Below are 11,060 nucleotides of genomic sequence, written 5' to 3' on the forward strand. Positions count from 1 at the left end.
TATACCTACTAAATAATATTAAGTGTTTGTTAATGTTCAATAATTATTTTAGATTATGTTCGATTTGTTTGTGTACTTGTCTTTCGTTTAGGAAAGTCATAAATATACATGTCAGTATACACATACACAGCCCAGCCCCGACTTATAATAAATAGGTTTATAGTCGAATGAGACTTGCATTTATATTTTTCTAGCAATATTTTGCGGTAAGTACCTAACTGTAACTGTCCTGACTGCGTCGAGTCGGCCGAATGTTGTTCCACAATATAGTCTGTAATATTCCCCTTCCATATCTATTGCTGTCTTATTGTAACATTGTAAATAAAATGTAATGCTTTCAGTTATTCCTTTGTTTTCTTTGAAATTGTTTTAAATTCTGACGACCGAATGGCGTAGTGGTTAGTGACCCTGACTACTGAGTCGATGGTCCCGGGTTCGATTCCCGGCTGGGGCAGATATTTGTTTAAACACAGATATTTGTTCTCGGGTCTTGGATGTGCCCGTAAAATGGCAATAGGCCCGCCCCCTATTACATTGGGACTAACATAACACTCTGGCGAAAAGTGGGTGCAGCAATGCACCTCTGCCTACCCCGCAAGGGAGTACATTAGTACAAGGCGTGAGTGCGTGTTTTTTTTTTGTTTTAAATTCTCTAATAGGTAGGTAATAGGGTAGGTTCATCATTTTCCTTGTAGTTTTTGCTACAATTGCTCCATACCTAAACTTAACATTGCAACATATATTATGAGTACAGATGCCAATTCCCCCCTAAAAACCCAGGTTACACACTACAGCGTTGATTGAAAGTACCAAATAAGACTTGAAATCAGTTTTTTTAATCATAAAAATAAATAACAAATCATTAACAAACCTCACACGATTCGCTATCACAACATAAAATGCTCAACCATCTCATCTAAAACTTAATGTTGTCTCCTTTGGTCTGCAACTCTTCGATGGCCATTTGGAAGGCCTTGGCGGTCTGAGACCCCTCTTCACCCACGTATGGGGTTAAAGGCTCTCCTTCCGTGATGATACCGTTGGCGCGTCGGATCAGTTCTTTAGTGATTTCTAGAATATAATAATCAAAGTGTTTATTGGTCACCAAAAAATATTAAAACTACTTATACAGGTTGGTGCAAAAAGGGTAGGAAAATAAAGCCCAAAGATGACTCTGACTGAACACTGGGATAACCCCCTGAGACACTCCCTTACGGCTTATACCACTTTTACATCATCATCAGCCAATAATCATCCACTGCTGGACATAGGCCTCTCCCAAGGAGCGCCACAACACTCGGTCCTTGGCCTTCCTCATCCTTGAATTTACAGAAAGAAGTTAAGAAATTCGAGGGTAGTATACCTCGGCTGCTCTAAGTTAAATACAAGCAACTCTTTTTCTAGGGCAGACGACTTATTATATTATTGACTAATAGTCTTAGAACAAAAGTTGTTTAGAATGACGAGTTGTGTCACTATGATTCGGATGTGCACTTTAATTTGGGACACCCTGTATACAGTATACTACCTAGTTCTCTCTGCAACACGTGCTGGTTCATGACGGCGACGGGGCGTCGCTTGAGGAACACGCCGTGCCTCTTGTAGCAGTGCCGCGTGAAGTCGCGCCGGTAGCTGTACGGCTGCGAGCAGAGCTGGGGAGGGGAAAACATTATAATTATAATATGTGGGGACATCCGACCGCAAACTGGCGGCGGCGGCGTAATAATAGGTAAATTCATGCTTTCGCATTCATTTACCACAAATAACGCACTTTAAAGCTAATTTATTTGAATAAAATATCAATGCAGGTGCTTTCTGTGCAAGCTGTTTGACGCCATATTTGTTTTGGTGACTACTAGCGCCGCAGTGGGAAAACATTGAACTAAATTTGAATCACCATCCGCTAACTAGTTGGACATTTAATGTCGCTTGTTCAATCAACGTTTGGCCTAGTCATACAATTGAATAGCCTCATTCAATAAACGAGCTAGTGATTCAATCAAAAAGGAGATTCTATCAGATGATTGCGACATATACCTACAGGGTGATCGGTAGGTAATTCGATGATTCCTTTAAGTGATAGGGAATAACACAACAACACACCTCACAGTTGTATGGCCTCTCGCCGGTGTGCGTGCGCAGGTGGTGGCGCAGCGAGGAGCCGCTGAGGAAGGCCATGGGGCAGCGCGCGCACTGCAGCCGCCGCGCCGACAGACTGTGCATCTTCACGTGACGCCCTAGAGCCGACTTCTGAGGCCCTTCTCCCGTTACAATAACTCATCACATAATTACACTCTTCGAGACTAGTCGCTGCGTAACTAACTTTCTATACCACTGTACTGCCATAAATAACTTTAAACACTGTTTAACAAGTGTTTAAAACGAAATTTGACAGATTTTGTAGGCGTTTGACAGCGCTAAATACCTGTTAAATACTGTCAAGTTTTTGTGGTAAGGCCAGTAATATATATGTCAATGGGTAAGGCCCTCACTGTACTACCACAATAAACTTAAAACACTGCTTAACAAGTGTTTAAAAGTAAATTTGATTTTTCCACGCGTTTGTCAGCGGTATCATCTCTGTTAAATACTGTCTAAGTTTTTGTGGTAACGCCCTTAATGTTTAAAAGTGGGGGTCATTTTGGTATCGACATTTTGTAAGTGGGACTTTTCAATGGCTCATGCGTGTAAGTAAGTATATAATAATATTTCCAATCCCTGTATCAGAATCCACAACAACGCACCTCACAGTTGTAGGGCCTCTCGCCGGTGTGCGTGCGCAGGTGGTGGCGCAGCGAGGAGCCGCTGAGGAAGGCCATGGGGCAGCGCGCGCACTGCAGCCGCCGCGCCGACAGGCTGTGCATCTTCACGTGCCGGCCTAGAGACGACTTCTGAGGCCCTTCTCCCGTTACGATACATCCGAGTGACTCAGTCGCCGCGAAGTATCTCACATACATTCACGCGTAGAATACCACTTTACCTACTACCACAGAAATCTTTAAACACTGTTTAACAAGTGTTTAAAACTAAATTAGATTTTTGTAGGCGTTTGACAGCGTTAAACATCTGTTAAATACTGTTTAAGTTTTTGTAGTAACGCCCTTAATGTTTAAAAGTGGGGGTCATTTTGGTGTCGACATTTTGTAAGTGGGACTTTTTCATTGCTGTTTGCTTGTGTAGGTATATATACCTAATAATATTTTCAATCCACTCATTAGAATCCACAATAACACACCTCACAGTTGTAGGGCCTCTCGCCGGTGTGCGTGCGCAGGTGGTGGCGCAGCGAAGAGCCGCTGAGGAAGGCCATGGGTCAGCGCGCGCACTGCAGCCGCCGCGCCCACAGACTGTGCATCTTCACGTGCCGCCCTAGAGCCGACTTCTGAAGACTTGTAACCACTTGAGTACGCTCGATCAAAGCGAATGTTTTGGTCGAACGAGCCTCAACATTGAAAAAGTTGTGCTCAGTGTAATACTCAAGTTGTGCTTAGGCGGCTCCGTAATTAAAACTCGGGGAATTCAACGCGCTCGCCTCAAACACGAAAGCAACCGTCCACACTGAGCGCCGAGCGAATCCTGAGTGCCCATTGAGCGGCTTATTCGCCTAAGCGTGCTCAAGTAGATAGGTACAAGGCTTAAGAAAACAAGTTCCGTCTTAGAATCCATATCAACGCACCTCACAGTTGTAGGGCCTCTCGCCGGTGTGCGTGCGCAGGTGGTGGCGCAGCGAGGAGCCGCTGAGGAAGGCCATGGGGCAGCGCGCGCACTGCAGCCGCCGCGCCGACAGACTGTGCATCTTCACGTGCCGCCCTAGAGCCGACTTCTGAGGCCCTTCTCCCATTACGATATATCACATACACTGTTTGAGACTAGTCGCCGCGAACTTTCTCACATACATTTACGCGTAGAATATACCACTGTACTACCACAAAAATCTTTAAACACTGTTTAACAAGTGTTTAAAACGAAATTTGACAGATTTAGTAAGCGTTTGACAGCGCTAAGCACCTGTTAAATACTGTCTAAGTTTTAGGGGTACCTAACGCCCTTAATGTTTAAAAGTGGGGGTCATTTTGGTGTCGCCATTTTGTAAGTGGGACTTTTTCATTGCTAATAATATTTTCAATCCCTGTATCAGAATCCACATCAACACACCTCACAGCTGTAGGGCCTCTCGCCGGTGTGCGTGCGCAGGTGGTGGCGCAGCGAGGAGCCGCTGAGGAAGGCCATGGGGCAGCGCGCGCACTGCAGCCGCCGCGCCCACAGACTGTGCATCTTCACGTGCCGCCCTAGAGCCGACTTCTGAGGCTCTTCTCCCTAAGTATCTCTGATGTGTATTCTGTGTAGACATAGCACTGGCAGGAGGTGCGTTTTGCGATAGTTGCATTATGCGAAGGGTGCATTTTGTGATTGGTGAATTATGCTAACAAAAATAAAGTCTCCGCGGTGCATTTTGCGATAGGTACTTTATGCTCCTGAACGGCCTTTGTTCCCATCGAGTCACACATCAAACCTGTCACACTGTATACAGTTGGGAATTCTTCATGAAAAGTGTGCCATCTAGTCACAGTGTTACTCGATGGGAGTGTTACTCGTTGGGAATGCTTTATTTCTGAATTCCAAACCAGCCTCTGTAACTGGATGGGAAAATGAACTAGAAAATTCCCAACTGTTCACATTAGTGGTCGAGGTGACATTATGGCAGTTTGATATTATCGACTCATATCTGCTCTGCTCCACCATGAAGAAATAATTAGGTACTTCCGAAGTACCTCAGATTAATGATGATCCTGGCGCTTACACCGCGGGCGCGCCTCGGACATAGACGGAAGATGCAGATGATCTTAAAATAATGGCAAAAAATTGGGGACCAACACCGATTCGGAAAACTTAAACTAGTTACATAACACTTAATATTAGACGACCGAATGGCGTAGTGGTTAGTGACCCTGACTACTGAGCCGATGGTCCCGGGTTCGATTCCCGGCTGGGGCAGATATTTGTTTAAACACAGATATTTGTTCTCGGGTCTTGGATGTGCCCGTAAAATGGCAATAGGCCCGCCCCCTATTACATTGGGACTAACATAACACTCTGGCGAAAAGTGGGTGCAGCAATGCACCTCTGCCTACCCCGCAAGGGAGTACATTAGTACAAGGCGTGAGTGAGTGTTTTTTTTTTTTTTTTAATATTACTATTTTGCATAACTGCCATGTAGTAGTTATAAGTTATCGCATATGGTGGAATTCAGATCCATTGGACTCTTGTATTGGCTCAAAATACTTGAGTTTTCACTATCGCCATCTACCTTAATCTCTTATTCCCTCCATCCAAAGGTTGTCTGGCAGAGATCGCTTTTAGTGATAAGACCGCCTTTAGTACCCTAATTAAGTTCATCATCATTAGCCTATAGCAGTCCACTGCTGGACGTAGGCCTCTCCCAAAGCACGCCACTAGATGCGATATTTAGCTTTTCGCATCCAAATTAAGTTACAACTTGTGTATTTTATTAATCTTTTTGGGTGTACAAATAAAGTGTATTCTATTCTATTCTATAATCGGTTTTGTCTATGGTGGAAAATCCCAACAAGTTACTGTGACTTGTTGGGAATTTTCATTTTTATAATCCCAACTAGTTACAGTGTTACAGTTGTATGTGACACGTTGGGAATGAAGGAAAAAGGTGTTTCAACGAGTAACAGAGTGTGGACTGATGGGAATTTTGAATATAAAATTCTCAACGAGTAACAGTGTGACTGGTTGAGGTGTGACTGGCTGGGAACAAAGGCTGAACGGTTGTATATATATCGTGCCCTCTGTATTCTTTGGTTACACCTTTATACTCTATGGTCAAACTCTATGGTTTGGTTTTTCACGAATAAAATGGCGGCTAACAAACAAACACGTATTTGTATTTATTATAGCTAACCCGCAAATACTTCAATCTCACTTACATTTATGCGTAGAATAGCAGTATCGCAGTGTGAGAGTCTCGAATTAGAGAGACACAGTCGGGCGGGCGTATCGTAATGGGAGAAGGGCCCAGGGAATATGTCACAAAGGGTCCGTCCTAGAATCCACATGAACGCACCTCACAGTTGTAGGGCCTCTCGCCGGTGTGCGTGCGCAGGTGGTGGCGCAGCGAGGAGCCGCTGAGGAAGGCCATGGGGCAGCGCGCGCACTGCAGCCGCCGCGCCCACAGACTGTGCATCTTCACGTGCCGGCCTAGAGCCGACTTCTAAAGCCTTGATCCACTCAGAGGAACAAAATGAATGTTTTGGTCGAAAGAGCCTCAACATTGAAAAAGCTGTGCTCAGACAGCTCAGTATAAGTATGCTCGGCTCCGTAATTAAAACTTCGACGCGCTCGCCTCAAACATGAAAACAACCGTCTACACTAAGCGCCGAGTGAATCCTGAGCGCCCATTGAGCACGGACAAAAACCGACAGATGCCGGCTCGCCCCGAGCGTGCTGAAGCGTCTCCACTTGAGCGGCTCATTCGCCCGAGCGTGCTCAACTAGATACAAGGCTTAAGAAAACAGGTTCCGTCTTAGAATCCATATCATCGCACCTCACAGTTGTATGGCCTCTCGCCGGTGTGCGTGCGCAGGTGGTGGCGCAGCGAGGAGCCGCTGAGGAAGGCCATGGGGCAGCGCGCGCACTGCAGCCGCCGCGCCGACAGACTGTGCATCTTCACGTGACGGCCCAGAGCCGATTTCTGCAAGAAAAATAGCATTGACATACCTTTTATATTACTAGCGTAAGGACATGGTTAACCACTCAAGAAAATGGCACCCTGGCGTTGGCCGTAAAATCTCGTATATCTGTCATCATGCGTTTGAATTAGGGCCAGCGCGCGGGTGACATTTTCTTTAGATAAAATGTTCTGACGTGTGCATCCTTCCTTTTGAAATCATTGGGAAATAGGCAATGTTGATGGTTCTTTATTCGTAAGAGTAAAAATATTGTGGAAATAGAGTCAAAAACTACTTCTGAAGGGGAAATTAATAGGCAATGTTGATTGATGCACAATAGAAAAATATATTGTGCAAATAGAGTTACTTAACATAAATATTATACAAGGGTGAGGCTGCATTACGTCGTTCCAAAGGAACGGTCTTAAAAATGTAGGGCAATGACGACGCAAAGCACTAATGGGAGTAATGGGTCCCTCGCCCTAATAATACTACTCACGAGTTATATCGTGTCGGAAAAGATAGATTATATCGAGTGAAATTTTTGATTTCTCGATTATCAGTTACTGCGCAATATTTTTTAATTCGAATCGCTCTCATGCGCCTTACAAACGGTAGACAAGTCAAACGTATAACTCTACCATTGCTTCATTAAAAGTTCCATGAGGAAGGCCTGATAGTAATAACGTGATAAGGTATACAAAAACTTACTCTCTTAAATCCTTTTTTGCATATATCGCATATGAAGCTTCTTTCCTCTGTATGTGATCGCATGTGACTGAAACAACAATTTATTATCACAGATAGTTCATCCACAGAGCCACCGCTATACAACATCCCTGTAATGTTGTATAGTATAGTTGTAGAATAATAGGAAAGGGTAAAATGGTAAGCGCAAGAGGGGATAGCAGAATTCGTCATTTTGAACTACTTTTAGATAGAATGCCATCAGTAACCATTCATTTCATAATTTTCCAAATAACACTATTTTTAGCAGATATTGATGTCGATTTTAAAGGCACAAAATTAAATTTTAGCGATGTCAAACTATACCTAAATTGTACCAGCGGAAAATTGAGTTTTACGGAAAACCTTATAAAGTGCAATTTTGAACAAAGACTTAGGTTTTGACAGCTCTTAAATTAGAATCTGTGCCTTCAGAATCGCCATCATTGTTCAGAAAGTCAGTGTACATAAAACCACTATAGGTACCTTTTCAGAGAGGCAGCATGGTAGAAAGCGGACACGCACAGTTCACACTTGAACGGCCGGACGCCGGCGTGCGACTTCTGGTGGTGCTTCAGATTGCCCGCCGTGTAGAAGCTTTTAGGGCATTTGTCACATTTGAACTTCTTTTCACCTGTGAACAACAAAATACAGGGTGTTGCAAAAAGGGTATACTAAGCCGAAACCTACATGTGCAGCATGGTATATCTAAGCCCTAAACTGAAATCAGAATACAAAAATTATTATTTTTTTCCATAGGAACCATGTTGGTCAGGTGACGTTTTTACTATTATAATGATTTCGAAATTTTCGGAAAGTTGTATTTTTTTCTAACATCGCCTAACGTCCCGGCATTTTAATAGCTGTTGTACGAAAAGAGATGGCGTCTAATTTAACTGGCGAATCCATACACTGTGACAAACCAATATATACTCTAAGGACAAACCCTAGTCCAGCTCTAGTATCTGTCAATGATACGCTAAGGCGCTTCGCACACTGCTAGAATCGAGGTGGCGTCGCGTAGGCTTTAAGGCGCAGGGAATTATGTGTCATTTACAATGTCAAGTTATGCCTCTCCTGCACCACCACGCTGCCTCGACTCTCGTGCAGTGAGCGGAGCACATAAGAAGAGATATTTACCAGTATGAGTAAGTAGGTGAGTTTTCAAAGCCTTAGTAATCTTCCCACAATAAGGACAAATCAGTGGTTTCTCAGTCTGCTTCTTGTAAACTTTGCTTTTATTTTTTTCCTTCTTTTCCTTTTTTGTTGGCACACACTTCAACTCAGTCATGTATATAGGTTTTATTGGTTTTATAATTACATGTTCCTTATTTAAATTTTCATTTTCCTTGTTTTTCATTATGTTTTTATCTGTAATAAATAAAAAAAGGTGTGTGATGGTGTGTGAATATATAACTTATAATATGTAACTTACCAGCGTCAACAGGTTCGTGATATTTCAGTCATTGACATTAAAAAGGGGACAGTGGTAACTATTAGAGTATTTGTGGAAGCAAAAATAAACAATGAAATAACTGTTACTTAACTCACTGTACAATGTACGTAGTTGCTTGTTTCAACTTTACTTACTTAAGCTCTTATCTTTTGTTTTCTTATGTTTGCTATAATGTTTTGTCGTCTTTTCCTTCAGGGCAGGAGGCAAATACTCTTCATCTCCGTCTGATGCTGGACCATAAGCATCATCATAGCACTGGAAAATAAAACATCTTCTATTATGTTTTGAATAATATTTTACTTTTACAACAAAAACTTTTTAGAGGGATTTTAGATTGTTAGCAATTAAAATCCGAATTATATATTGTTATGTCTACTATTTTTATATCTGCCTACCTCAGTGTCCATATTGTCATCATCATCTTCTTTGAAATTGTTTAGAAATTCCAAAATAGTAATTTCTTTTTTTTGTTCCACCTTGCATACATCTATCTTTTTAATTTTGGTATCATTATAAAAGATCTCATTTGAACTTTCAAAATTAAGCTGAAGATCTGTAGGTGGTTCATCAACTTTTTCTTCTTTACATACATGTATTTCTAGTTTGATGTCATTGATATTGTTAAAACTAATTCTTTTCAGTGATGAATCTGTTAATGTGGCATCTGATCTGAAATAAAATTAAGTATATTACTTACTGGTATGAAGAGAAAAACAATCCATACTGTACTTAATAGAGGTATCTATTATAGTATATTATAATATATTATAGTTTTTACACATAAATTTGTGCATGCTCGGTGGGAATTGCATGATGCACTTTCAGAAAGAGTTTAATACTGTACGATTCATTTACCAGTACTTATCCAAAGTGTAAGCTAGTTTTTTGAACTTACTAACTTACCTTTCAACAAGCAACTTGAAGTTATAAGCCTCTTCTAGATGCTTGCAACATCCACTGCATATTTTGCTCGGCTTGCCATCATTTTCTGCTGCCTTAAAAAAGTAAAGAAGTATTTTAGATTTATTACAGTTGGTTAAAACAAGAGTTTTGTTAATGAAACAGAAAGTGTGATGTTATAATCATATGCACTTAACATTATGTTTAATTTCATTAAGAAATTGGTGGTGAGATTGTGTAGATGTAGATGAAAGAGAAATTAATAGCTAAAATTCACCTTACCTTCAAGCTAGTTAGTGAGTGTATCATGTCTGCATATTTTGGAATTCTCTTAGATTTCGCCGGTTCAAATATAGAAAACATTCTTTTACGTTGCGATAAGCAGGTGCGGCAGGTATCCATCGTTTTAGACCACTTTCAGACTGTAATTATTACTTCGCTATTTATGTGTTAGTTGTGTTACTATAATAAACTGAGAGAAAACCGAGAAAACAGTATGAATTTTAGCCGTAGCTCGAAATATATTTTCCCTGTTTATCCTGATTTTACAGATCATAGAAGGCAGAAGCAAGGATATTTTCCGTCTCTCAATGAAAAATCGGAATTAAAATAATTAACAAAACAACATTTTGCGTTTGCGATTTTGTTTTGCTGACACTAGTGACAGTGACAGTGACACTTACAGATTGACAATCTGTAACAATCACAAGTTGTCACACTATTGTCACTGTAAATGCACAGACTAAGTCGATTCCGCCAATGTCACGTATAAAATAAGTACATTACGTGTTTTCGTTTCTAGAGTCGTGTGGTGATGCTGGCGGCTATAGTAATGGAAACGGGAATGGTCCGGTTTGCTTTTATTTAAACACAAATGTGTTCAATAGAGATTATCCATTGGTATTTTACATGCAATTATTTAACTTTAAATAAATATTAGTGATAGTTAATAAAAAAAAGTTTATATTATCTAATGCCTTTTTACTTTTATTTAGAATTCTTTAACTATAAATAAGAAATTTATACCTATTTAACTTACTTGCTAACTTCAATACCTTACCTACTTCAGGACTTTATAGTTGACGGTAGGTATGGTATGTGCTCTGACTTATGTATTAAGAAAAGAAATATCGTGAGGAAACCTGCAAACCTAGATGATCGGTGAACCCACCAACCCGCAGTGGACCAGCCTGGTGGGAAATGGTCCAAAAGTTCAGGTTCTGTAAGTATGGCAGTTTAGATCTTGGTGAGATATGCAATGCAGTGCTGGGCAGCCGCTAACT

At 41.3% G+C, this 11,060-nt stretch overlaps 1 protein-coding gene across 4 annotated transcripts; it reads right to left on the bottom strand.

Moving 5' to 3' along the window:
• Nucleotides 1-814: 814 nt before the first annotated feature.
• Nucleotides 815-10,377, bottom strand: LOC105389840 (zinc finger protein 484). 4 transcript variants are annotated; one of them, XM_048628958.1, is made up of 10 exons: nucleotides 10,060-10,374; nucleotides 9,781-9,872; nucleotides 9,273-9,546; nucleotides 9,012-9,132; nucleotides 8,562-8,792; nucleotides 7,908-8,055; nucleotides 7,407-7,473; nucleotides 6,092-6,238; nucleotides 1,529-1,652; nucleotides 815-1,071 (listed from the first exon to the last, which is right to left on the bottom strand). In XM_048628958.1, exons 1-10 carry the CDS (start codon nucleotides 10,177-10,179, stop codon nucleotides 917-919), a joined length of 1,479 nt encoding a protein of 492 aa, XP_048484915.1. In that variant the 5' UTR covers nucleotides 10,180-10,374; the 3' UTR covers nucleotides 815-916. The 4 variants fall into 4 exon arrangements, with proteins under 4 accessions (XP_048484915.1, XP_048484914.1, XP_048484916.1 ...); XM_048628957.1 differs by lacking the exon at nucleotides 6,092-6,238 and adding an exon at nucleotides 2,104-2,250 and having other exon boundaries at nucleotides 10,060-10,364; XM_048628959.1 differs by lacking the exons at nucleotides 815-1,071; nucleotides 1,529-1,652; nucleotides 6,092-6,238 and adding an exon at nucleotides 3,659-3,823 and having other exon boundaries at nucleotides 10,060-10,375.
• Between the last annotated feature and the right edge of the window lie 683 nt (nucleotides 10,378-11,060).

This window comes from Plutella xylostella, chromosome 22, assembly GCF_932276165.1.
Source record: "Plutella xylostella chromosome 22, ilPluXylo3.1, whole genome shotgun sequence".
In the NCBI taxonomy this organism is placed as follows: Eukaryota; Metazoa; Arthropoda; class Insecta; order Lepidoptera; family Plutellidae; genus Plutella; species Plutella xylostella.

Excerpts from the sequence above, each read along its gene's own strand:
- LOC105389840 (XM_048628958.1), bottom strand. The coding sequence starts at position 10,179 with ATGGATACCTGCCGCACCTGCTTATCGCAACGTAAAAGAATGTTTTCT. Across the intron at positions 8,793-9,011 it reads AACAAAAGATAAGAGCTTAA|ATAAAAACATAATGAAAAAC; the intron begins GTAAGTAAAGTT and ends TATTTATTACAG. Across the intron at positions 7,474-7,907 it reads CATGCTGCCTCTCTGAAAAG|TCACATGCGATCACATACAG; the intron begins GTACCTATAGTG and ends TTGTTGTTTCAG.